The 26,774-nt window shown below is 39.2% G+C and overlaps 1 protein-coding gene across 1 annotated transcript in view; it reads left to right on the top strand.

Moving 5' to 3' along the window:
- gogo (golden goal) overlaps nucleotides 1–22,983 on the top strand; it is a 325,542-nt gene extending 302,559 nt beyond the window's left edge. Inside the window, exons 11-14 of the mRNA XM_068226859.1 lie at nucleotides 5,318–5,479; nucleotides 8,673–8,811; nucleotides 20,779–21,451; nucleotides 21,488–22,983. Of these exons, the coding sequence (XP_068082960.1) occupies nucleotides 5,318–5,479; nucleotides 8,673–8,811; nucleotides 20,779–21,451; nucleotides 21,488–21,597 (1,084 nt within the window). The 3' untranslated portion in view covers nucleotides 21,598–22,983. The remainder of the gene's footprint in view (nucleotides 1–5,317; nucleotides 5,480–8,672; nucleotides 8,812–20,778; nucleotides 21,452–21,487) is intronic.
- The last annotated feature ends 3,791 nt before the right edge of the window (nucleotides 22,984–26,774 follow it).

Genomic DNA, 26,774 nt, shown 5'->3' with positions numbered 1-26,774 from the left:
CGTAATGTCTGTCTGTCTGTCTGTCTGTCTGTCTGTCTGTCTGTCTGTCTGTCTGTCTGTCTGTCTGTCTGTCTGTCTGTCTGTCTGTCTGTCTGTCTGTCTGTCTGTCTGTCTGTACACGCATCACGAGAAAACGGCTGAAGCGAATTTAATGAAAATCAGTGTATAAAGTCCGGGAATAAGTCGCTACAATCTAGGCCATAAATAATCTTTTTTACGCAGAGAGAAATGGTAGTTTAGGGGAAGGCCTAAAATTTTATTCCCAAATGTTTATGTTATTAGTGGTCCTATCTTAAACAAAATCGGTATGCAAAGTTGGCAAATAAGTCGCTACAATCTACGCCATAAATAATCTTATTCACGCTGAGAGAAGTGGTAGTTTAAGGGAAGGCCTAAAATTTAATTCTCAAATATTTGTCATTAGTTGTCCTACCGTAAACAAAATCGGTATGCAAAGTCGGGGAATAAGTTATTATAATCTAGGCCATAAATAACTTTATTCACGCTGAGAAAAATGGTAGTTACGGGGAAAGCCCGAAATTTAATTCTCGAATATTAGTGTTATTAGTGGTCTTATTGACAAATACTATATGAATAAAGTTACATAGTGTTAAATTTCCGATCATTTATGTCTTATACAATTTTATCGTACCCGTTATGATAACGGAGATATTCATGAATATGGATTTCTGTTGCGAAAATATCAGCGCCGTCACGAGAAAATGGGTAAACAGAATTTAATGAAAATCGGTATGTAAAGTCGGGGAATAAGGAACTACAATCTACGCTATAATTAATTTTATAAGACGCCCTAATATTACAGAGTCGAAAGAAAACTGAATGTGAAGGCCTACAATACAGAAAATACATTGATCAACAATAACATTACATTGACCATTGTTTGTTGTGATTTGCTTTGTGTCTCTGTTGCCATTCGTCTCCGATAGATGGAATTACTGCTGTATACCGAGGTTTTTAAAATTTGCTCTACGTCGCGCCGACACAGATAAGACTCATGGCGACGATGGGATACGAAAGGGCTAAAAGAGGGAAGGAAGCGGCCCTGACGTTAATTACGTTACAGCCCCAGCATTTTCCTGGTGTGAAAATGGGAGACCACGTAAAGCCATCTTCAGGGCTGTCGACAGTGGAGTTCGAACCCACTACCTGCCGGATCCAAGCTCACAGCTATGCGCCCGTAATCGCACCGCCAAATCACCCGGTCGTACCGAGTATAACACCCTGCCTGAAAATTGGCGGGAAGTAGCTGGGGAGTTAGATAAATTTCGATACTACTGATACGTAACAAACTGGTTCAGCATAGCATTCGATCTATTCAATTCCTACTCTGAGGCACTGATTGGAATGAGCAGTGTGCATATTTAACGGAATAATGGCAGGGAAGTGTTCATGGCTGTCTGCGGTCTGGTCATGGCAGCTGGAACTTTGGACTGTTAGATCGGCACCGTAGTAATGTTCGTTAAAAGTGAGAAAATGTGCGGATTATTAATTTGATCGAGTATTTTCTATAACATTGCTTTTAATCGCTACATTCCTTCTGACGACTTCGGGTAGGAAAACCACAAAAAGTCTTTCTGAGAATCCCGTATCGAAGCACGGGTACGTCAGCTAGCATATATATATAAGCAAACAGAAGCCTCTTAAATATTCTGGAATGAGCTGAATGAAAACCTACAACCTGTTTTCTAGTCAATGAACGGGTCACAGATGGATTGAATGAAGCCCCCAACTTGCGGTAAGGATATGAATTGTGCCGGCTGCCGAGGTCTGTCGCACTCCTCTAGGGCAATGATTAATGACTGAGAGATGAAATGAAATGATAGTGGAGAATGTTGCTGGAATGAAAGATGACATGGAAAGCCGGAGTACCTGGAGAAAAACCTGTCCCGCCTTCGCTTTGTCCAGCACAAATCTCACATGGAGTGACCGGAATTTGAACCACGGTATCCAGCGGTGAGAGGCCGGCGCGCTGCCGCCTGAGCCACGGAGGCTCTTCTGGAATGAACCATCCTTCATTAATGCACTTTGTCAGAGGAGATAGTGGTGGTGGTGATTATTGTTTTAAGATACAGTACAACTGGGTAACCATCCCTTATTAACATTAACCGGACGGCAAAAATGAAGCAGTACGATACTTCGAAGAATTTACAATTTTGTTTTACGTCGTACCGTCACAGGTAAGTTTTATAGCGACGATGAGATAGGAAAGGTCTAGGAGTGAGAAGGAAGCGACCTTGGTGTTAATTAAGCCCATTACCTGGGCTGATGAACTGCCTGGCGAAGAATGAGGCGCCCCGCCTCCTGACTTAACACACACACTCTCAGAATTTCGGTGATCCAAAGACAAGGTAGCCTGAAAGGCCGCAGCTTATATACGCGAGGGAACGGTTCGAGAGGTTTCTCGACTAATCCGGACAGACCCTCTCAGTTTTATTGGGCTAACCAAAAACCTACAAGAAGCCAGTGATTGGCTGAAAAATAATTACGGAAAATTCATGATCGGCCAGATTCAAGAACTGGCGGAATGAGAAGGGAGTGTTGCAAACCTTGAAATAACAAAAATAATGAAAGTTAATTTAGTCGAGAAAACATAATAACACAAAAAATCTTTAAATCGTTACTTCTTTTACCTTGCACCAGAGTGCAGTACCTCAGTTTTTTAGTAATGACCTCTAAGGAGAAAAGTTTAAACTTCTTGACGTAAACAAAAACAAAACAAATAAGTCCAGTCAATTTAGACAACTTCAAAATAACACATTATCCAATAACTCACTGAGGGCATCTCTGGTCAATGTCCCAACTCCCTGCATTAGTTATTTCAAGTTTAGAATGAGAGATAGTGTTCCTCAAGGCGCTTCATTTAAATGTGCGGAGTAGGGGTTTACCACCCGTTACAATTGTTGTTATTATTATTATTATTATTATTATTATTATTATTATTATTATTATTATTATTATTATTATTTGTACCGGGAGATACACCCCAACGCCGCGCATTTAAATCTAGCGCCTAAAAGAACTCCTCTAGTGGAGAAACAGTGAAATTTAAACTAGACCAACTTATAAATTTACTCAGAAGATGTCACCATTAAAATCTGATATAATTTTGTTATTGTGAAGTTTTCTGAACTGTGTGAATTTCTACAATTTCTACTTGTTTTGTTTTCCATTCATCAAGAAGTTTGGACATTCTCTCATAGATGTCACTGCTAAAACTATGATCATGCACCCTGGTGTGAAGTGAAAGAACTTGTGATTTAAAGAAGTTTTGTGTTCATAAGTTTTTTACTAATTGATGTTCATTTATTTTGGGTTGGCAATATTTACCTTTTCTTTCCGCCAGTTTTGAATCCAGCCAATCCCCAATTTCTGTAATTAATTTTCAATCTATCAGAGTCTTCTTCTTCGATTTTGAGTGTAACTTTTAAACTGACCAATAAAAACGAGAGGGCGTGGCTAGTTTAATCTTGAACAGTCTCGAATTTTCCCCGAGGGTTTATATACTGCAGATTTTCACGTCTCTTGGCCAATTGATCGTCATCTTAGTGAGTGTGTGTGTCAAGCAGGAGGCGGGAGGCCTCTTCGTCAGCTGCTAGAACTTCTACCAGGTAATGACCACTTAACATCTTTATTTCTGGCTAGCTCCGCAGTTTAACCCGAGGGAAAGGTCCGAAACTTTAACTATGTAACCAACTTCTCTAAAATGTAAATCTCCTTTCGGCTAATGTAAACATTTCATAAAACTTTACGGGTAAATCGGGGATAGAGAGTGATTACCCTCTCGAGCTCCCCTTCATCTTGGTTTGAGGTATCACATTTGTTTCTGCAATAAATTAAAGTTATTTCCATGCGCGCAACCTCAGTAGTTTGGGATTAGCCCCTGTTTCGTCGGCCAAGTGCCCTATATGTCTTCACATATTTTTGGAGCTCAATCTTCGACTCCATTCAAGTTGTACTCGGGCCGTTTATTTAGCCTGTTCTTTTTCACTAAGGCCCTGTAAGTTGGGTACTAGATACCTCTGTGTAATAAGATGTCTAATTGTAAATAGTGCCTTGTAAGGCCAGTTTTCATGTTATGTTGCCTTGAGTAGGCTTGGAAAACTGAGAGCACTTTAGCTCTTTTTCAAATGTTGTAAAAGTGCCTCTGGGAGGCCTGATATTGTAGTTTAAGGAGCAAGTGCTCCATGTATCAGGGGGATTTCTGCCCTTGTGTAAATTCATGAGCTTTGTAAATCTGAGCGGGTAGCTCAGGAAATTTAAAGCTAGGGGCCTAAACCCCAAGGTTTATGATTCTGAATTTTGGACTTTTTACCAATCTTATTTAACGTCTGCTACTTGTAAAAAAAAAAAATGTCAATTTTGGTGTCTGAAAATATAACCTTCACTTTACATTTTTAAATTCTATTCTTGACATTGTAGTTAGACCCATTCATCCCGGCATCTTCTTTCACCTCTGCGTTCCACGGGTAACCCCGTAACATTATTAATAAAAGAACCTAATTGAGTTTCTTGGATGGAAAAGCACCGACTATTTGAGCCCAAGTTAGCGGGTTCGATCCCAGGTCAGTACGCTGGAATTTGTAGGTGTTCGAAGACGTCAACCTCGTGTCGGTAGATTTGCCAGCTCGTAAAGAACTCCTGCGGGACAAAATTCCGGCACCTGTACTTCTCTGAAAGGGGTAAAAATAGTTAGGAGGACGTATAACCAGTACCATTATTATTATTATTATTATTATTATTATTATTATTATTATTATTATTATTATTATTGTCTGGCTCCTTGGCCGAATGGTCAGTGTGCTTGACTTCGGTTCAAAGTGCCCTGGCTTCGATTCTAGGTCGGACCGGGAATTTTAACGGTGTATGGTTAATTTCTCTGCCGCGGGGACTGACTTTTGGTGTTCATTGTTATATATATCTCTTCAACTACATACAATATGTCACACTACCAACCGCCACTGAAACACGCAAGAGTGAATATACCCTTCCACTTAACGTTTGGCGACAGGAAAGGCATCCGGGAGGAAAACTGAGCCAAATCTGCCTCAAGTATCGACACAAATTAATTGGGAAAAGGGACAAGAATTATTATTATTATTATTATTATTATTATTATTATTAGTAGTAGTAGTAGTAGTAGTAGTAGTAGTAGTAGTAGTAGTAGTAGTAGTAGTAGTAGTAGTAGTAGTAGTAGTAATATAGACAAAAGTGATCTATGAATTGTGAAGAAACTTATGTAGATTTTAAAAATGACAATGCGAGCGGTTTTTATTTCTGACTTCTTTCTCTTCTACAGCGAATACGAGGTGATCGAGAGTGGGCCGAAAGATGCTTCTAGTCCAGTAACGACAGATAAGCAGAGCACTTTGTCACTGCCTTGTACGCCACCAGGATCGCCAGCATCGCTGCCTCGGTCCACCACCCTAGGATCATCACAAGGCTCTCGTCTTCCCAACGGGTAACGATCATTTTCACACTTCTATATTAATCTAACAACTGGAAATAATAAACTTCTTCATTTAAGACGATCATACCATGCCCCATGTCCATAAGTAATTCAGCTGAGAATATTCCATTTTGAAATATTTTCAGCTCAATTCAGAGTATTTAAGGCGTCATTAATCTGTATTTTATATGCTTTCTAATAGTATAAAACAATATGTAATATATCTTAAGGAATGTATCTAAAAGCAAAGAAAGTTTGTGTAAGTATAACGAACATTTATTAGCCTTACGTAGTCCGGCTCCATGGCTAAATGGTTAGCGTGCTGGCTGTTGGTCACAAGGGTCCCGGTTTCGATTCCCGGCAGGGTCGGGAATTTTAACCTTAATTGGTTAATTTCGCTGGCACGGGGCTGGGTGTATATGTCGTCTTCACCATCATTTCATCCTCATCACGACGCGCAGGTCGCCTACGGGGGTCAAATTCAAAAGACCTGCATCTGCCGAGCCGAACTTTTCCTCGGACACTCCCGGCACTAAAAGCCATACGCCATTTCATTTTTTCATTAGCCTTACGTAAATCAGAAATGGAGGTAATTAAATCTTATATGAAATAAATTAGTATATATTAATGAATCATACCAATAAATGTAAAAGGTATGTTGATTTTAAAATTACTAAATTCATACCATCTTCAAAATATGCGTGATATTTTACGATGGTGATTATTAATATGAAGCATTGGAATCGTCTGCAGATGTTATAATGTATTGCTCGGTGTGCTTGCGGATTATTAAGTGAAGTCTAAATATTCATAAGTGCTTTAATTGACACGACTGTGAAATGAAACTCATTAATTACTATGCCTCAGGGTCCATTTGTGTTTTTCATAATAGTCAGCATAAGGTAATCTTAATAAGACGGGAAAAATGTCAGTTGACTATTGTAGAATTGCATCAACTTTATCCCCAGCCTGTCGTAAGAGGCGACTAAAAGAGACCCAAGGGGGTCTTAACTTGGGAGTGTGGCTTGGTGACCATGGGTCCTTAGCTAAGTTCTGGTATTGCTTCCACTTACTTGTACCGGGCTTCTCACTTTCATTTATCCTATCCGACCTACTCTGGTCAACTCTTGTACTTATAAGATTATGTATTTATACGAAAATGCAATTCAAAGAAAATACGTGGAATAACTGAATAACTTGACTTTCTCTGTACACATTGTACGTGCAATGAAAACTTTTTCCGCTCTCTTTCCTTTTTACCACAGTAATAGAAGTGCGACATCTAATTCTTCATATGTAGGTTTTTTTTTCTTTCAAATTTCACGTTTTGAAGGTCCACTGCTATCACTGTTTCGCATAAAATCCTCCAGCGGATAGTTCATAGAATACTCCCATTCCATTACCCGCCACTAACTTAGCAGTCGACTCTCCTCTCTCGATTTCTTGTTGTTCTACAACAATGTCGGCTTTATTATGAAAATAGGATTTTCGCTTTTTTCTACCATGATGAGTCAAAACTGAAGACTGTACGGACTGATGAACAAGAGAAATGTTCAGTTTTCTCAGAGACGCTAGAGTGTTAATAATGGATACGGCTGTCCTGGTTGTTGTCAAATGGCGTGGAATTTATTACTGTCACAGAAGCTACATTTCTTACTAACTCAACTTAGAGAAAGCATATTTCAAAAGCAGAAAAAGTTAATGTTCAGTACAATAAATATATTTACAAGTTGCCTTACGTCGCACCAACACAGATAGGTCTCATGGCGACGATGGGATAGGGGATAGAAAAGGGATAGAAGTGGGAAGGAAGTAGCCGCGGCCTTAATTATATTTTCTGTTGTGCATGACATTGAAACACAAAGATAAAATATGTTTTAACCTATTATTATTATTATTATTATTATTATTATTACCCGCCTCTGTGGTGTAGTGGTTAGTGTGATTAGCTGCCTCCCCCGAAGGTCCGGGTTCGATTTCCGGTTTTGCCACAAAATTCGAAAAGTGGTACGTGGGCTGGAACGGGGTCCACTCAGCCTCGGGAGGTCAACTGGGTAGAGCGGGGTTCGAACCCCACCTCAGCCATCCTCGCAGTGCTTTTCCGTGGTTACCTACTTCTCCTCTAGGCAAATAAGGGGATAGTACCTAACTTAAGGCCACGGCTGCGTCCTTCCCTCTTCTTTGTCTGTCCCTTCCGATCTTCTCATCCCCCTCCCCACAAGGTCTGCAGGTGAGGCCGCCTGGGTGAGGCACTGGTCTTCTTCCCCAGTTGTATCCTCGATCCAAAAATCTCACGCTCCAGGACATTGCCCTTGAGGCGGTAGAGGTAGGATCCCTCCCTGAGGTCGAGGGAAAAACCAACCCTAGAGGCTGAATAGATTTGTTTAAAGAAGAAAAAAGATTGTCATCATCATCATCATCATCATCATCATCATCATTATCATACCGACCGGAGTCATGGCGCGTATTAACGAACTATGGCTATGCAGCCAAACTCTGCATTTGGGAGGCGAGTGTATTCGAACCCCACCGTCGGCTGTACTGAATATTGTTTCATGCGGTTTGCATTTTCACTTCCGGGCAAGTATCGGGAGAGTTCCTATTCGTAGGCACTATCGATACCCTCCGCCTCCCTACCCTATTTCATGTACGATCATTCATTTCAATTTCATTAGCTTCTACAAAGAAACTGGCGTCAGGAAGGGTATCCGGCCGTAAAAACATGCCATATAATTTGATCCTACCTCATCCCAGATCCTGTATTAGGAAAGGTGGGAAAATGGGTAGACATGCAGTATATTATTATTATTATTATTATTATTATTATTATTATTATTATTATTATTATTATTGCAATAATGAAAAGCAGAAACATATTCTCTTTAGTGTGTGAAACCGAAACACGGAGCCATTGTCGACACCGTGGCAACCTCCACTAACCGTCGTCTTACAACTGACGGGGTGCGAGGACAGACTTTCGAGCACTGGACACGAAGAGCTAATGACAGAGGCTCTTGGTAGAACTAGACTTAAAGCCATCAATGGCCGATTTGACAACACTGGTTTATTGATAACTGGGAGGATCCTATGAACTGTATTATTTAAATTGGATCCCTTTAGTACTCGTCCTCTCCAGCCATTGAAGAAACGATGTTCATTGCTGTGCTAATCTGGTCCTGTGTCCTCGGCGATGATGTTCCAGCAGCAAGGAGATGGAGGCGGCCAGCGAGAGAGAGTGGCGGATCCCAAGACGTCCGCTGAGTCGAGGTGCCCGCACTGTGAGCCGCGGACCCAGTCTCGCTACTCTCACTAATGTAAGTCGTCTCGTCTTCACGAGGTTCAAGGTCAGCATCACCTCAGCTTCAGCATACTCTTCTTCTTCCTATTCTGTCTTCTTCTCTGTCTGTTCTTTCTGCCACTCCTTATCTGTAGTCGGTGGACGCACCTGCACTGCTAGAAACGTGTTGTTATGTCTGCAGTTAAATCTCGCACTGATAGTGAGTAGTGCCATCTTCCAACATCAATCACACGTAATACTTCAGTTTTTAGCCCAGAAAAGATAGAAAAATGTGAGGGTATTGTTGTGTCGTTAGCTTGTGCATGTTTCGTGTTTGTCTGTATAAAAATATAGGAGAATATGTTGGAAACTGAACACACATCCAAATTAGAAGAGCACGTATCATAATTCAGCGTAGCCGTCTTGTTCCTTGAAGCTCTTGAACTTGTATGGAATCAGTGTGATACTAGGATACGTCCTGTAGGCGCACTTGGCATCCATCTTCGTCTTAAAGGTCTCCATGTTATAAGTAATCATAATGTAGAAGAAGAGGATGATAAACGGACGACGATCGTAGATGAGAATGGGTTAACTTGAGTCTTCCGAATCTTCAGCATTTTAGACTTCACTCTGCCATAAGCAATATTAATCCTGATGTTAACATTGATGCTTTCACGGCCCATACTTGTAGACATGACAAGGGTTTTTGGGCTTATGCCGTGTCACAAGATGAAACTCTTTACGTTTTTAATATTAATCTTAACATCTTAATTGGAGCTTAAGGTTGTCGTCAGCTCCCGCTTGGAGCGCTGTGCCAGCATACTGCGAGCCACCTGGTCTAGAATGAGCGTACCACTACAGCTCCAGCGGTAAAGTATTCTTAAATTCAAACCATCATTGTTGTAGAAGTCTTCCTCCTGACCAGTCGAGATTTTCTTCTGAAGACGCGGACCAAAGTTCCCTGCGAAACGTAAAGTTCCTCACCTTGTTTTCTTGACGCGGCATAAGCCCAAAAGCCCATATCATGTCTACAATATTAATCCTAGCTTAAACCGACAATGTTATTGGCCTTGATGTGCAGCTACATTTATTATCACACGTTCATGTATACGAATCTCTGATACTAGTCCATGTACAACGTAAAAGTACTTGTCAGCAGAGTCATAGATCTGAATTAATTCTTAAAATTATTCAGTAACGAATTTTAATATTAGATTATTCGAACATATTTGTTTATTTCTTCACGGATATTTATGCTTTGTGTACGAACTATTGGAAACAAAATTGTCCAAAACTGTCCACTTCACCAACAGTCAACTTTCTTCTGTAAACGATGACTATCCGTCAGATTCCTCTTATATAAGCACGTCTCTCACTTTGTCATAATATGTTACTGAGTATGAAGCCCAACCTTGCAGTGTGTGAGGTTACCTATGAATCTAACTAAATAAAAAACACAAGACTATCAAACCATCATCAGCATGATTGAAAAATGCGATAGTCACTCACATTACTTTGTGTGCTACACCTGCCCACTTGTCTGTAACTTCCACATACTGTGTCATTAACTCATGCATCTTCATTCCTTAGATTCATAAGCTTTCTTACTCAAGTAAGCTTCTGTAACTGGAAATTCTTCGTAAAAACACCAACCACTAGCGCTTTACCTCATTATTACATTTTACGGTGTCCATTTTACATTGCCATTCCCAAGTCAAATATAACATGTGTATGAAAACGTTTACCCTCTATGGTATATTTGTACAATAAATGTTGTCATATTGTATTCACGTGTAATTCTCAAACACAGCAGTGAAACTCATTTTTTTGATAATCCGAAGTGCTTATCCTTACACAATTACGAAGCCTCAAGACCTCGACTGAAATCCAGAGAAATCGTCCTACTGTCAACATCTGCGCTACACATTTCACCAGAGAAAGCTAGAGCAAACAATCTGCAAGCATGCATGAAACCACCTGAAAAGTCACAAGCCGGAAGCAACCTGAAATTGCCCATGTGCAAATCTCTGAATTACTGAGATTAGGTGTCGGTGAAACCAAGGACAACCTAGGGAAGAGGGGGTATCTAATCCCAGGAGAATAAACCCTTTGTCAGAACGGAGAGGTCCATAATGTAAATCATCTACGTGATTTTCTATATTTGCCCGTATCTTACATTGAGAAGGAGTCACGTGACGTCATAGCTGTGGGCAGTTTCTGGGCTAAGGCAGTGTACGGTATATAAAAACTACATGTAGTTGATTAGTTTCCTGTGTAAATATCATTGTAAATTAGGCAATCCTTTTATGTAGCTGCTAGTTTGTGTCAGTTCTGTTTTATTTTGTTATAGTTTATTTTATCCATAAGTTTTCTTTTATAAATAAACGGTGTATAACTATTATTTAAGGTTTATATGCCGTTTATGTGAAATTCGTTACTAATAAACAGTGTATTAGCCTGTATACATCTGTTATAGTTATTCATTGAATTGCTTATACAGACCAGGACCCTTGTATAAGCATTGTATAGCAGTGAGTAGCGGAAAAAGAAACCAGTGAGCAGTTTATTTTCGTGGTATTTATTGTCTACAGTAATATAATCGTGGTGAAATATTCGACTTATCCATTTAACATTGAACACACATTGAAAGAATGGACGATAACGTTGATGATCTTCAACATAGAAGACATACACCATTAAGAGGTTATGGAGACAAGACATCTTCGTAAAGTAAAACACTTTAAAGAGACGGAATGACAGTGAATAACTATAAAAGAAATGATGGTTGGGCGTATTTTTGTGTAATAATGTGTTACTGCTTAATAGACTTTTGATATTGCGAGTTTATTGTACATTATCTTCCCCTGGAAAGATCTTTCTCAAATTTGAGTACCTATAAAAGGGGACATATTCCTCGAGATAAAAAATGGCATAACTTGAAAACCATACGTAATATGATTTCCATACTTTGTAGTTGAATACGCAGAAATATGATGTATAAATGCCTAATAGAAACATTTTTGATCAAACCATTCTTTTAAGCTACAAAACAGTTTTTCCTTTCTCCTGAAAAGTAAGGATTTTGGAATGTTTACCCTTTTCAACTCGCCGATTCAATTACAATTGCTTACGTTCTCCGTACTACCCCAGTTAGGAGCTTTTGATCTTCTCTTAGCTTTTCCATTTTTTATTTTTTTATTTTTTTGGCGTTCATTAGGTACACAAGCAAGCTAAAGAAATGTTGATATCAATATAAGTCAATTTCCATCTGTCTCACGGAATGACAATGAATAACTATAAAAGAAATGATGGTTGGGCGTATGTTTGTGTAATAATGTGTTACTGCTTAATAGACTTTTGAAATTGCAAGTTTATTATAAATTATCTGCTTCTACAAAGATCTTAGATCTTTCTCAAATTTGAGTATAAAAAGGGACATATTCCTTGACATACAAAATGGTATAACTTGAAAACCGTACTAATATGACTTCCATACTTTGTACCGGTAGTTGAATACGCAGAAATATGATGTACAAATGCCTAATAGAAACTTTTCTTGATCAAACCTTTCGTTTAGCTACAAAACAGGTTTTCCTTTCTCCTAAAATGTAAGGCAATTACAATTGCTTACGTTTTACGTACTATCCATGTTAGGAGCTATTGATATTTTCTTAAGCCTTTCCACTTTTTTTTGCGTTCATTACACAAGCAAGCTGAAGAAATGTTGATATCAGTATAAGCCAATTTCCAGCTGTCTCACTTAGTGTTGCCACTGCCTTTTCGATATGTCGTGCTACTGTGCGACTTTCCGGAAAGTTTTGCTCATAGATAACCAGCAGAAGCGATCATAAAGGCGGTGAACGTGCGAAATACGTCAGTGAAGTACAGGAAGAGATTCCTACACCTTGGAACGAGTGTATACGTGCTGTATAGTGATACAATGCGTATACCTTGTTTATTAGTAAGAAAAATGTAAAACGCTTATACAGGGTTTATTTACTGTATAACTAAACAAGAGTTAAACAACTGTATAAGGACTTCTTATTAGTAAGACGAGTACTGTATAAGTTAAGTTTGTTTAGCTTAGATTTCCTTTGGTGTATCACTTTTGATACCAGCAAATAAATCATCCTTACAAATGTAAATATTGTCGTTGAAAACGAGAAATGTATTGTGAGAAATGAAACAAAAATAAAATATGACATGGCTGCTTACATCGCTGTCAAAGGGTGATTTCATGGACCATGCAAATGTGTTTTGCTTTCTTCATCAGTACCATTGCTGCCCGAATACTTATGCCTATTTAACCCTTCCTATTTACCTAAGTAGTCAGTGTTTGTTGATATTGTATTTACAGTTGAAAATTACAACACGAACAAGGATATATGTACAAACATATTTAGCGGTCTTGGTCACCTCCAGGGAAACAATATAAGACGGAAAGACAGAGTTGATGTTTAATGAAAGTATGTTTGCTTACAGTTTGTGTGTAGAGAGGTCTTAAGCACGTCTCGTCAAGGAATACAGCACCCATAAAATCAGATTACCGACGTTGGTCACGGGAATATTTTGATATGCAGGTTGTCCTTGAAAAAAAGATTCCAATATTTACAGAGGAGGCAGCTCGCAATAAACGAAGGTCCTATAAACATTGGTTGCAAATCCAGTATCTTCGGAGTTACTGTCCACTACCACTACCATCAGTGATCACCATAACTTTGATCTATTTTTGACAACATTTGCTCGATGTCCCGCCTTCCAGTGCAATGCAGCCTTCCACCCTACGTCGTATGGAACCACGAATTCGTTGGAACACCCTGGCTGTTGCCGAGTTGCATCACAGGCATTGAATACGCGTTCTTGTAGTATATCCATATCGTTTATGGGGACCGCATACACCATGGTAGTTACATGTTCCCAAAGCCAAAAATCTGAAAGGTTAAGGTCAGGCGAACGGGCAGGCCAAGATATTGGCCCGCCCTAACCAATACATCGTTCATGGAAGATCCGTGTTAGGCGTTGCCTAACCCTACGATGAAAATGGGTTAAAAATGGCACATTCTCCAGCAACACAGGTAATTGGTCCCAAAGGAAGATACGATACGGAGGACAACTCAGTCTGTTGTGTAGAACGTAGGGACATATCGTTCTATCAGCGTGAATGCCTGCCCATACGTTGATACTAAATTTGTGCTGGTGTTATCTCTCTTCCACTGCATGCGGATTTGCATTGGCCCATACTTGGGTATTATGAAAATTTACAGTAGCTTCTCTCGTGAAGCCAGTATCCTCTGTAAACAAAATCTTCGCTCTGAAATGCAGATCATGGGCTTATGTTTGAGGAAGCCACTGGAGAAATGCCATCAGGAGGAATCCCTGGAGCACTATCTTAATAAAATTGATAATATTCTCAGAACTGGATGACATTGTATTAAAAAATATTAAAAATCGGAAGGCCCGGGAAAAATGCAAATGTATCATAACATGGTTTAGTCTCGCAGAAACAAGCCATGCATTTGAAATTAGACTTGTTACTGTTGATACTGATGTGTCATAAATGACGGCAACTTCCATAAAACCGGTGTCTAAGTACAGTACATATAGTATGTGGATGACTATACCCTAGCTACAAACGCGCCTTCTTTCTTTTGTTCGCAATGGTTACGATCTTAAGGACTTCCTACAGTGATAATAGTAGGTAGGGACACTTTCTCTGTGTCTGCTGAAGTTCATATCATCACACGAGGTGTCATGGAGAGAACAACAATGATATCGCTTTTACGTCTCACTAACTACTTTCTCTGTGTCTGTTGAAGTTCATATCATCTCACGAGGTGCCATGGAGGGAACAAGAATGATATCGCTTTTACATCTCACTAACTACTTTCTCTGTGTCTGTTGAAGTTCATATCATCTCACGAGGTGTCATGGAGGGAACAACAATGATATCGCTTTTACGTCTTACTAACTACTTCCTCTGTGTCTGTTGAAGTTCATATCATCATACGAGGTGCCATGGAGGGAACAACAATGATATCGCTTTTACGTCTCACTAACTACTTTCTCTCTGTCTCTTGAAGTTCATATCATCTCACGAGGTGCCATGGAGGGAACAAGAATGATATCGCTTTTACATCTCACTAACTACTTTCTCTGTGTCTGTTGAAGTTCATATCATCTCACGAGGTGCCATGGAGGGAACAACAATGATATCGCTTTTACGTCTCACTAATTACTTTTACGGTAAGAAGTAAATCTACTGATACAAGGCTATCGTATTTGAAATACCACTGTACTGAACCGGGATCGAACCCGCCAAGTTGGAATCAGAGAAGCCAGCGCTCAACCGTCTGAGCCACAGATTACAACGTCCGTGTTCCATAAGATTTAGTAGATTTAGCGGCCATTTCACTGTCGAAACAGCCTCAGTGGCACGTACAGGATGGATATGGGGCGAGAAGGGGACTAAGAAAGTCGGGTTTGATAGCTACTAGTGTTGTATTGTGTAAACCTGGCGAGCGTGTAGACCTGCTGCACGCCAATGTTGATAACGAGATGATTATGGGTCCATATTTTGATGCTGAGTTCACCATCCTTACTTTTAGGCAAAGGTTTAGGGATTAGATTTGATAGTGCTTAATAATTGATAAGTTTATTTTCAATGAAAGTGATAATAGATCATTTGCGGTGTTCCGTTGTTTGGTTTGAGAAACAGGGACTGAATTCCGGTCCGCCTCGGAGTAGCCCTGGGTGTCGGTAGATATGTGAGTAGATAGTGACGGATATCGAGACGGCATGTGGAAACGCACTAGAATATGTATGCAAATCGTGCAGGTGATGGATACCGATCATTGAGGTTTGGCTTCCCCGGCACTATTCGGTCAGGTATAGATTCCATTGCTGCTGATGAAGTGTCATTCGCGTATCACAATTCTAGACGTGTAGTTGGGCCTCCATGTCACTGTAACAGTTTGATTGCCGATCTCTTTATTTTGTCCTTGTTTAATAATGTATATTTATATTTAACTTGAGTGTTGGACCGTCTGAAAAGCTTTTAAGTTACATTGCCGACCTCTTCATAGGCACAGATGGTCATGAAACATCTGGAGAGGGGGGGGGGGGGCGGGGGGGGGGGGGTTGACGTGTTCAGGGGAAGAAATGAGGAAGCTTACAATGACTGACAATATTTTTCAAATTCATGACGTTAATGTATTTGGCACTGTCACCAGGGTATTCGATTTAATACCAAGATATCGGGTGTTCATACTGTATAAGTTTCTCCTTGTTATATGTATTTATTGTTGGGAGATCAGAATAATGCACATGCTCGGTGAGGCACGGGGTGAAGGGATTTTCACTAGCACAGCCAGTGACGCAATGGTTACCATAGCAACTCCGCTACTACCCAGGCGACTTTATGTTGTCTTCTACTGGCAGCTCTTCGCTCTTGTCAGTTGTAATCCAGCAAACTGCAAGGTGTGAGTCTATGTTTTCGTATAGCAGATAAGAGCCGAATTGTCTGGGCAAAACAGAAAGTTCGTGCTTGCAGGCCACATTCCTCATACTTGCATTCTTCTCATCTCTACACAGTACTAGCTATTACTCGCGGCTTCGCTCGCGTGGATTTCGTAATTTGATCAAAGTAATCGTTCCTCGGCATTGTACTAAGACATTATCTGAAAATTCCTAAAGTATAAAAACTCATCCATAAACTGAGTTTCATTTACCCCAGAAATTCTTTGTAAACCATTTTTATGGCTTTACCCTTTGGAGCTAAGACGACCATGCGACATAGAACTGTTCATGTGAGAAACAGTCTTCTCTCAAGTCGAAAAAATAAATACCTACATGTTTCTTTATTTTTAAAGGATTTTCCAAATACCTATTCCCACATTTGTAACATCGTCAGTTTTTGAGATATACAGAAGTATCCCCATAAAAAGAATTCAACCCCTTCCCCCACCCCACCCCCACTTAAGTGTATTTTCTGAAAACAAAAATACATGTTTCTTTATTTTTAAAGGAGATTCCAAATACCAATTTTCACGTATGTAACATTTCAGTTTTTAAGATATAAGTATCCTCATAAAAATAATTCAACTATTTTCACTTCTTTTCACCCCCCATAAGTGCCTTCTCCGAAAACAAAACGGTACATGTTCCTGTATTTTAAAGGACTTTTCAAATACTTAGTTTCTTGTACCTAACATGTTAAGTTTTAGACATATAATGTAGATATACCGGTACTCATTTTAAAAATTCTCCCGCTTTCCCAATTCCTTTCAGCCACTTAACTGGATTTTCCAAAAACTAAAAAATACGTGTTTCATTACTTTGAACGTTACCAGTTTTCATGTCTGTACGTCTGTAAAATATTCAGTTTTTGTGATGAATGTATACTCATGAAAATAATTTAACTTCTTCTTCTTCTTCTTCTTCTTCACTTCTTTCCACCCCTCCCCCGCCTTAAGTGGACTTTTCAATTTAAAAAAAAGTGTTTCTTTATTTTGAAAGGAAATTCAAAATACCAACTTTCAAGTCTGAAACATCTTCAGTTTTTAAGATAAAAGTATCCTCATAAACGTATTTCAACTCCTCATTTACTTATTTTCAACCCCATACCCCTTACGTCGATTTTCCGAAAAAACAAACGCGTATTTATTTATTTTTAAAGGAGATTCCAAATACTGATTTTCACGTCTGTAACATCTTCAGTTTTTGAGATATGTGTCCTCATAAAAGGAATTCAACCCCTTTCATCCCGCCCCCAAGATGATTTTTCCCCCAAGATGCGTTTTTTTTCTTTTTTTTTTTTTCTAAAGGAGATCCAAATACCAATTTTCACGTCTGTAATAACTTTTGTTTTTATTAGATGTTAGTATCCTCATACAATTAATTCGGTTTTTTCAATTCTTTCACCCCCCCCCTTCATTGGATTTTCCGAAATCAAAGGAATACGTGTTTCTTTACTTTTAAAGCAGGTTCCAAATACCAATTTTCACGTCTGCAACATCTTTCATTTTTGAGGCTTCATAAATAATTCAACTAATTTTTCAAATCTGCCACCCTGACTCCTTTAGGTGGATTTCCGAAAACAAAAAAACACGTACTTCTTTATTTTCAAACGAGATTCCGATATCCATTTTCACGTCTGTATCACCTTCAGTTTTTGAGATATCAGTATCCTAATAAAAATAATTCAACCCTACTTTCAGTCATTTTACCCCCACCCCCACCCCCACCCAAGTGGTTATTCCGAAAACAAAAGATATGTTTCTTTATTTTAAATACAGATTAAAAATACCATTTTTCACTTCTGTAACATGTTAAGTTTTTGAAATATACTGTAGACATGCTCATTTTACAATTTCACCCCTTTATTAGTTCCCCTTAAGTGGAGTTTCCGAAAACAAATCACCTGTGATTCTTTACTTTTACAGGAGATTCCAAATACCAATTTTTACGTCTGTAGTATTTTACTTTTCTGAGATATACTGTTCATATAGTCTTTCTAAACATCACCCCATTTGTCACTCCTGTTTAACCCCCATTAATTGGATTTTCCAAAAACAAAAAATACGTGTTTCTTTATTTTTAAAGGAGTTTCCAAATACTAATTTTCAGGTCTGTAATATTTTCATTTTATGAGATATAAGTATCCTCATTAAAGGCATTCAACCCCGTTTTCACCCCTCCTAGTGTGGTTTTCCGAAAACAAAACAATACGTGTTTCTTTATTTTTAAAGGAGATTCTAAATACCAATTTTTACATCTGTAAACGTTTAAAGTTTTGAGATATAGATACATTCATTTTAAAAATGCATCCTCCTTAGCGACGGAATATCCAAAAATCCTCCCTTGGTGAGCACCTACAAATATAAATAAATCCTGAAAATTTCATTTCTTTATGTCCAGTAGTTTTGTGTCGGTGATGATGAATGAGTCAGTCAGTCAGTGAGTCAGTCAATCAGTGAGTCAGTCAGTCAGGACATATTCTTTTATGTTACGTAGATTATTTGCAAATCCCGAATGGAATCAAAAACTTGTTCACATGTCGGTAGTGGCGGCAGCACGTACCGTAGTCATTTGTTTTCCGTGCGTCAGTATGAAAAATTTAAGGTTCAAATTCAGACTGAAATGAAAACTTAGTTTTGGTAAGCCGAGATAATAAATTCTGTGGAGAATACAGAAGTGAGCGTTATCTGAGGTAATAACATTGGCTGGACACCCAAAACCGACGAGTGCGGCCTGCGGGTTACAGACATCCTTCGCGCCATTGGCCGGCCAAGACTAGCCGCCAACTAGAATTTTTTAGGCCACAGAACACTGGCTCTCACTTGGCTCCACAGGGAACGGGTCTCTTCGCCATCCATCGTCACATCTCGCTACTGAAATACATTGCAAAATGTCAAATAATTCATTCGAATTTCACCTTGGTCATTACTACGTAAAATCATATGCCGACCTGATCGGGCCGACAAGTAACGTCACATTTTGAATCATTTTTGTAAGTGGTCTATGCTGCGTAGCCGACCGAATTGGGTGGCGGTGTTAGTTACGTCATTGTATTACCAGAGAATCTCCTGAGATACAGTGCTTATTTTTTTCTGAGCTAGAATGCTTGCAGTTAGTATAAGAATTTAATTTCACATTACCTAGAAACTAGCTGTTGTCGGCTTGGTCGTACCGGCGAAGGTATTAATGAATACCCGTACTGCTGCTCCGTTCGGATCCCCATGGCAGCTAACTCAATCAGTCACTACTGATCTGCATTTAGGACACTCACCCAGGTGGCAGATTCCCTATCTGTTGTTTTCCTATACTTTTCTTAAATGATTGCAAAGAAATTGGAAATTTATTGAACATCTCCCTTGGTAAGTTATTCCAATCCCTAACTCCCCTACATATAAACGAATATTTGCCCCGATTTGTCCTCTTGAATTCCAACTTTATCTTCATATTGTGATCTTTCCTACTTCTAAAGACACCACTCAAACCTATTCGTCCACTAATATCATTCCACGCCATCTCTCCACTGACAGCTCGCAACATACCGCTCAGTCGAGCTGCTCGTCTCCTTTCTTCCAAGTCTTCCCAGCCCAAACTTTGCAACATTTTTGTAACGCTACTCTTTTGTCGGAAATCACCCAGAACAAATCGGGCTGCTTTCTTTGGATATTTTCGAGTTCTCGAATCAAGTAATCCTGGTGAGGGTCCCATACACTGGAACCATACTCTAGCTGGGGTCTTACCAGAGACTTATATGCCCTCTCCTTTACATCCTTACTACAACCCCTAAACGCCCTCATAACCATGTGCAGAGTAAAGATACAAAAGTTGAAAACTAGAAAAGCGGCTCGAATTGATAAGATTTCGGGGGATATACTAAAGACAACCGGTTGGGTTATAGTAGGCTAGCATATCTGGAGTACTTACTTGATTATTGTTTGCATGAACGAGCTATACCAAATTAACGTGTTAAGAATGATTTCAGTACAATATTACGTGCCCCTTTTGCATCCCAATCGGTATATTCACAGTTACCCTGAATATACGTATGTCTTTGATGGGGTAGTGCTTTATAGTCTATATTTAAATTCGATACAATGACATAAGCTTCATGGTTGGTGAAATAATCGAATTAATCTTTAACCAAATAGCAGGCCGGAGATACGGAGCTGCATGATCCCATTCCACAAGATGGACGGGTCTGTTAGCTTGTGAATTTAAGTTGGATATGATTATCTCTTATTAACATCCTAACTAAAGTAATGTTGTACAATTTAAAATAGGTTCATATGAACAATAATGTTTTAGTGACGAGGATTGTGAATTATGAAGTACAGTGTAAACCTTCTGATATCGGCGAGATTTCCACACTGCATTAAGTAACTGAGAGAATGGATTGCTAAAATGTAATCCAACTACTGAATTGTCAAAATGTAGCATTAACATGTTACTGTAAACACTTTGTTAACTATTCACTGAATTTGCTACAGTATGCATGCCATAATAAATGATGTTATGATTTCAGGGTCGATGTTCGCCAGCGAGCAGTATACTAAGTCGCAACCCAAAAGAGCACAAAGACAAACGAAATATGGAGAGACTTCTGGCAGGTTCCGAGTTCTCCTTACCCGGTCCTGAGCATGACTTGGAACTGGACTATTACGATTACAATGTGACCAACGCAGGTACTGTTCCTGGATCTTATCTTGGTATGGATCCGGCATATTTACTCTGGATACCTCCATTCGCGCCTGGATGCTGGGAAGAAGAAAGTGAGCAGGCACTGGCTCTCGCTGACTTGCATTCTCAACAGGACTTGGTCGACCGGGATCAAAACGGTATAGAACTCGACATGGAACAGGTCACGGAATTCATTCCTAGAGCAGCATTTTATTTAAATCCAGAACAAGGTTCTGTGACTGAACTGGACAATAAAGAGGTGGAATCAAGTGAAGAAATGCGTAAATCAACGAAGGAAATGAACAAGATTCCAGAAACCAAACAGAATGGTGTTGAATTACAAGATACTTTCACGCCGAAGAAATCTGATAGTCTTCGAACAGTAGAACAACTTCCTCTCCATGAATTTCCCACCATGAGAGATCAAGCTCGCTATAAGGGAGATAAAATTCAAGAATCTCCCGTCAGAGTTCATCGTCGGCCGGGTGAGAAAGAAACTCGCGTTGAGAAATCTCCTAGTGATGGAGGTGAATACTGTGATATTCTTGATGGAGATAACGATGACATTAAGTTTGCCGATGATGAAGACGATGAGGAAGAGTTGAACAGCTGCGATCGTATCGTTATAACAGAGTCGAATAAGAATCGCCATATCAGAGTGTAAAATATGGAAGTATTCTTTACCAAAGAGGGAAAAACTATAGCTCAGTGAAGTGCTGTTATCAGGGAACTATATTTTATTAGCACAGATACATTGAAGATTTTTCAAATGGAAATCGTATTATTGTGGGATCATTTTTTCTTCTAAAGTGGTTTGTACTTCAAAGGCACAGTAGAAATAAACGATTTAGATAACACAGGACGAAACAAATTTGAAGCATTCGTCAGAGGTACCGTAGTTTGCAGAGCTCTGCAACTACTGCTTCGTCTATGTATAGCACAAATGATGAAATAATCAACTATTAAAAACGACTTCCGTTCATTCAGTGTGTTGTAATACCTATATCTCATCTTTTGATAAATTAAACGAAATTTTAAACTGAAGGAGAAAGTAAATTAGAAAGCAGCATGTATGAGGTAGGCCTATTTGAAAAGGAAATTTTGAGGTTATCTTTTAACAGATATGACTCTCAGATTCACTGAATAAGACGATAATAAGCTCACTCGGAACTCAAAACTAGGACATTAAAATTGTTATATGGGCGTGCCCGCTTTTTTCATTAGCATGGGAGTTACGAACCAGTACTCCACTTGAGATATAATAAGGTGCTTTATACTGTAAAATGATTTAAGTTATATGCAATGCTTATTGCTCACCACAGAAAGTTTTTAGCACAAACGATGTATTAACTTCATCTTTCGTGGAATGCAGGTTCATTAGCTAGTCTCACAAGGGTGGAAATAAAGCGCGGCCATCTTACTATAATTGGGAGGTGGTGGTGATGATTGTTTTAAGAGGAAGTACAACTAGGCAACCATCCTCTATATAACACTAATCAGAGAGAAAAATTGGAAGGGATCCGACACTTCCAAAAATGAAGGTGTCGGCCAAAGGAAGACAAGGGCCACGAAGAGCGTGAAAATGAAAGACCCCTAGCCCTCGCAAACCTAATAGCAACGGGGTCGGAAAAGAACAAGAGTTGGCCAAGGAAGGTCGGATATGATAGATGAAAGTGAGGAGCCTGGCACAAGTAAGTGGAAGCAATACCAGGACTCAGCTAAGGGCCCCGTGGTCGCCAACCCACTCTCCAAAGTTCAGAGCCCCTGGGGCCCCTTTTAGTCGCCTCTTACGACAGGCAGGGGATACCGTGGGTGTTATTCTACCGCCCCCACCCACAGGGGGTTATAATTTGGAGGTCTTGAGAAATTTGCGTATTCTCACCCATTCTCACTTCAGTGTTCATATTCGGTTTCCAGAGACTACTGCAGCGACTAAATCAGCGGCTAAGGCTTCAATAGCTAACTGCAGTATCGTGTTTTCGAACAGAAGTTTTGAATCTTGAAAGATCTCTAATGCATTGTATTCGATTCTAAGAAATATTCTATTTGATCTGTTATTACTTTGCATAATGAAGATCTTTTAGCGTAAAATAGAACAACCAAACTAAAAGAGATGACCTCAAAGCGAAATACAGATAATTGACTGTGATAAGCATTCTTAGCGTGTGCTTCGTGACGATCGCCATAACAATAATCGTTACAGTATACCGACATTTATCCCCTATCAGTTGTTATGGCTTCTACAACTATTGGAGAGTAATAAAAGTCATCATCATCATCATCATCATCTGTTTACCCTCCAGGTTCGGCTTTTCCCTCGGACTCAGCGAAGGATCCCACCTCTACCGCCTCAAGGGCAGTGTCCTGGAGCTTCAGACTCTTGGTCGGGGGATACAACTGGGGAGAATGACCAGTACCTCGCCCAGGCGGCCTCACCTGCTATGCTGAGCAGGGGCCTTGTGGAGGGATGGGAAGATTGGAAGGGATAGACAAGGAGGGAAGGAAGCGGCTGAGTGGACCCCGTTCCAGCCCTCGTACCACTTTTCAAATTTTCGTGGCAGAGCCGGGAATCGAACCCGGACCTCCGGGGGTGGCAGCTAATCACGCTAACCACTACACCACAGAGGCGGACGTAATAAAAGTCACTAGAGTATACATTGTTTTAAGAGTTTTGGGTAACAGAGTTATTCAAGAGTGATGCTAATAAGCTGAAAAATTTAGAAGCAGTTGTACAGATTGATTCTGAATAACCGAACATAAATTAAAAAAGAACGAGGGGATATTATATTGAATATTTTGGCGTAGAGAACTTATGGTTAATGCTATCCTAAGGAGATGGTGGGTTTCAACATAATAGGTAAGCTTGATGTGTTGGAGTGTTGATTTGTCATATGAACCATATTGTGTAGGGGCTGCCTGACCGAGGCGGTAAAGGCGTGCTCCGTTCGCCCCGGAAGGACGTGGGTTCGAATCCCCGTCAGGAAGTCGTAAAATTTAAGAAACGAGATTTCCACTTCCGGAGGTGCATATGGCCCGGAGGTTCACTCAGCCTACATAAAAAATGAGTACCAGGTTAGTTCCTTGGGGCAAAGGCGGCCGGGCGTAGAGCTAACCACTCTACCCCATCACGTGCCGAGGTGAACAATGGTGGAAGCCTTTACCTTCCACTCCTTCAAGGGCCTTCATGGTCTGTACGGCGGTGACTTTGCTTTGCTTTGTTTTGCTTTACCATATTGTGTATGTAGACCTACTGTGGATCGTTTTCGGTACGTTGATTATTTTAATGCAAAATAGGGAAGTACTCTTCGCATACTACTTATTGAGCGAAAAACAGAGCCGACCTACCCTCACTCCAGGCTTCTGTCTCATATTTTGAAGGTCTGCATTGAACTGGGCTTGGAGATAGGTCTACCTTGCCCAGCAGCAAATATTCAACAGGGTATCTCTTTAATTTATTTATTTAATTTCTGTTCAGTCATTCATATTCACCTCACCTATCGTATGATTCCAAATTCGGATTACTATCCACAAAACTGGGAAGTGACGTAGCTATCATTGTATTATTTACTGATGGTCTAATAATGAAAATCACATGTTCATAGTGACAGGTATTCTAACCAGTGAATATAATTCACATAATAGAATTTGTAATAAAATATAGTTATAACATAAAAATTTAGCAATTGTAGGACCAAATTTCAGGTATTTTTGTACAAAACCAGATAAGGTAGTGTAATTTACATACCATAACAACAATCAAAACATTTTTATATTGCGTTAGTATAAACATTGATTACCCACAAAGAAATATGTTCCATTTGAATAATCTTATCTAGTTTATAAGAAGTAATTATTGAGAAGTTATCAACTGAAAGAAGCTTTACTCGTTGTCCTGTTGATGTGAGTGATATATTGAGGACAAGTGTGTGTGTGCGTGTGGACATTTTCATCTTGTCCTTCCTTGTTACCTGGAGTTACCCACCATTTTCATGTTAGTCAAATTTCTAGTCGCACCCTTAGGTTCTTACTTATCATTAGTATTGTTGTGGAGGGATACACAAGACATTGTAACGCACTGATTCCACCTCACAAGTGTGTTAAATAGTCGCTACACTTAGATTTATGTACATATTGTGACTTAAGTGTAAATGAAAAAATATATTGCACAGATGGAAATTCTGCAGAATTGTGTTTCTTTCCAACATCATCTATTGCAGGATATTGAAAATAAAGCCTGTTTTAGATGAAATTATTATAAGAACCTGTGTATATTTTTCTCATTCTTCCCATGACTCAAGCACCATTTCTTGTTATTTCCCACCATATTGGGACATGGACTTCAGCATAGCTCTAGGAAACTTTCACAGAAGACTGGCCTTCAACACTCCTCTGAGTCATGTGCACATGCCCGGGTAAGTGTAACTAAATAAAAGTAAATATTCACAACGTTCAAATTACAGTAATATTCCACTGAATATTGAACACTCGAGGTTTATCCCATTTTAAACAATTACCTGTAATAACTTTGATCAATTTGATTAAAATGCATGTTCATATTAAAATGTATATATTAAAATGCATATGACATATTTTTTTACAGATAAACCAGAGATAACATTGGCAACCACCTACAGTACAATATGATAACTTTTGAATTGGTTTAGGTTAAGATTAAACCGATTTGCCTCGAACACTCACTCATGGGTTAATATGTACTGGCTTACAACCACTTTTCTTCAATTAATTCAAAGGACTTGGAAAATTATCAAATGTTTTCCTGATAAATTATGCCAATCCCTAGTTTCTATTCCTACAAATGAATATTTGACCACATTTGTTTGCTTAAATTCCAACCTTATCTTCATATTATCATCATTCCTACCTTTATAACTTCCACTTAAACGTATTCATATATTAATATCATTTTACGCCTCTCTACTGACAGCTTCAAACATACCGCTTAGCCAAGCAACACACTCCCCAAGTCCTTCCGGCCAAAAGGTTGCAACAATGTTGTGAGATGGACAGCAGACAATGGCATGGTGGTAAATGGTATGAAAAGTCAGGTTGTAAGTTTTACCAAGAAGAAAAGTCCCCTATTCAATTACGGAGTTTTTTTTTTTTTTTGCTAGGGGCTTTACGTCGCACCGACACAGATAGGTCTTATGGCGACGAATTTTACGGAGTTCATGGGGTGAAAGTACCTCATGGAGATCATAGTAAAGAACTAAAAAAGATCTAAAGTAAAGCAGCATGATTTATTCTGGGTGATTTCCAATAAAAAAATAGCATTACAAAAATGTTGCAAATTTTGAGCTTGGAAGACTTGGGAGTAAGGAGACAAGCAGCTCAACATAGCGATATGTTCTGAGTTGTCAGTGGAGAGATGGCGTGAAATGATGTTAGTAGACGAACAAGCTTGAATGAAGTTTATAAAAGTAGGAAAAATCATATTATTAAGATAAAGGTGGAATTCAAAAAGGCAAATTGGGCAACTATTTGTTTTTAAGAAGAAGAATTAGGGATTGGAATAATTTACCAAGATGTTCGGTAATTTTTCAAGTTCATCATTTAAGAAAATACTAGGTGAATAACTGATAAGAAAATCTGCCACCTGGGCGACAGCCGTAAATGCAGATCAGTGGCGATTGATTGAACCAACTATAAATTTTTTACAAGCATTCAATGACAGTTTTTGGCAACCAAGCCCAATTTTATTATACATCATGAATACTACGGATAGATGTTCACATGCAGTAGTTACTCCATAATTTCACTGAAAAGTACCATAATGGAATAATACATTTCACAAAGGTGTCAACCGATACATTTAATAATTAT

The sequence above is a fragment of the Anabrus simplex genome, chromosome 3 (genome assembly GCF_040414725.1).
Source record: "Anabrus simplex isolate iqAnaSimp1 chromosome 3, ASM4041472v1, whole genome shotgun sequence".
Classification (NCBI taxonomy): domain Eukaryota; kingdom Metazoa; phylum Arthropoda; class Insecta; order Orthoptera; family Tettigoniidae; genus Anabrus; species Anabrus simplex.
This window is presented reverse-complemented; position numbering and strand designations above follow the sequence as displayed.